Source organism: Gekko japonicus, unplaced genomic scaffold (assembly GCF_001447785.1).
Source record: "Gekko japonicus isolate JY-2015 unplaced genomic scaffold, Gekko_japonicus_V1.1 scaffold1654, whole genome shotgun sequence".
NCBI classification, from domain to species: Eukaryota; Metazoa; Chordata; class Lepidosauria; order Squamata; family Gekkonidae; genus Gekko; species Gekko japonicus.
This window is the reverse complement of record NW_015172605.1, coordinates 117,515-119,302: the sequence shown is the minus strand read 5'-3', so window position 1 is coordinate 119,302 and position 1,788 is coordinate 117,515. Positions and strand designations below refer to the sequence as shown.

General features: G+C 43.2%; 1 protein-coding gene across 1 annotated transcript in view; it reads left to right on the top strand.

Annotated features, from left to right (window-relative positions):
- LOC107119158 (matrix metalloproteinase-27-like) overlaps window positions 1-1,708 on the top strand; it is a 13,750-nt gene extending 12,042 nt beyond the window's left edge. Inside the window, exons 8-9 of the mRNA XM_015421610.1 lie at window positions 269-372; window positions 1,530-1,708. Of these exons, the coding sequence (XP_015277096.1) occupies window positions 269-372; window positions 1,530-1,630 (205 nt within the window). The 3' untranslated portion in view covers window positions 1,631-1,708. The remainder of the gene's footprint in view (window positions 1-268; window positions 373-1,529) is intronic.
- Window positions 1,709-1,788: the final 80 nt, after the last annotated feature.

The window sequence follows — 1,788 nt, the reverse complement described above, 5'->3', positions numbered from 1 at the left end:
AGGGAGGGGGGGATATAAATTAAATAATAAATAAATAGTATACACACTATTGTTCTGATCTCTACATCGTTCCAAAAATTCCTGTGATGTCTGCAAGAACAAGGCAGAAAAGATGCTCTGTGCCGAAGCTAAAATCCCCCCAAATGTCATAAAATGTATCTTCCATTGGAAGTGTTTATGACTATGTGCTTATCTCACAACTTAAAAAGTCTCTACAGATTCAGTACCTGATAGGAATGAATTCATCTCCTCACTTGATGTCATCCAGGTATGATGAAAACAGTCGATCCATGGACAGGGGGTATCCAAGAAAGACAAGAGAAGATTTTCCTGGGATTGGCCCCAAGGTTGACGCTGCTTTTCAGCATAATGGTGAGGACAAATGTTCTATGTAAACTTACACTTGATAGGGACTTGAAGCACAGAATCACATGATCATTCCTACCTACTGCAGCCCACAATAGCTAAGTTATTGCCCGGTAGTGTAATCCATGTCTTCTGAAAAGACCCACTGTGTGATAGGGTTTAAGCAAGTTGAATCAAAACCGTTAACACTGGACTCCTTCACAGAGTAGGTACAAAAGTGATTATTAAAGGAAGGGCAAAAAAAATGGAATTGCAAACCCATCAGTGTTCTTCTTTGTTGGAATAATCTAGAGATCAGTTTTGGATTGTTACAAATCTGCTTATATAGTGGTAGGAAATGTGCACACCTCCAGTATCTATTATTGCTCTGATCAGTCCAGCAATGTAAGCTCCAGAGTATAAACAGATGGCCAGACAAGGATATGGGAGCTGTGCACAAATTTTCCATCCTGTAGATATCCCCAGCATTCAGTTGTGTATGCACCCAGGAAATGAGAGATGATGGGCAGGGGAGGGGAGGGGGACGGGACTTTTGCTGCAATCCTAAGAACAATTTCCTTTGAGCAAGTCCCACTATGTAACACGGGACTTGCATCTGAGTAGATCTGCTTAGGCTTGCCCCTGCGTTAAGTCCTGTGGTGTCCTATTTGTACCCACATACATTTATTTATACCCTGCATTTCTCCCAGTGGAGACTCAGAACTGTTTACAATAAAGAATACCAAAAAAAATACAAACAGGTAAACAGGAGGAGCACAAAGGCTTCAAAGAGCAGGGTAGGTCTTCTTCTCTCTTCTCTCTCCTCCTGTCCTTCTGCTGGTGGATCTTCGTGCCACTGCATGGTACAACCCTTAGGCTGCCAGCCAAAGACAAGCACCCTTTGACTCTTGCCATTTGGCTCACACCTCTGGGCACGGCCAGGCCTTAAATACCTGCCGCAGAGGAGAAACACACTCAGCTAGATGTTCTTCAGCTGCTTCTAGACAGCTAGCAGGATCTTCCCTACTTCCTCCCTTGCCAGCACTGGAGACTGGATCTTACCTAAACAAGCTCCTGATGAAAAGGATTCCCAAAAGAACTTTTGGGAGGGCAACCCAGGAACATTGGTTGTCCTGTTTCACAATGATCCCTGGTTTTAACAATCTTCTTTCCTTTATTTTTAGGATTCTTCTATTTCTTCCATAAGTCAAAGCAGTGGGAGTTTGACCTAAATAACAAACGAGTGACTCGTGTAATGAAGAGCAACAGCTGGCTTAATTGTTAGCATTAAACAACTTAGTATTTAGCAGGGCTTTTTTGTAGAAAAAGCCCAGCAGGAACTCATTCGCATAACAGGCCACATCCAACAGCAGAAACCCATTAGCATATTAGGCCACACCCCTGACAGCACAGCTCATTCACATATTAAGCCACACCCCCGTG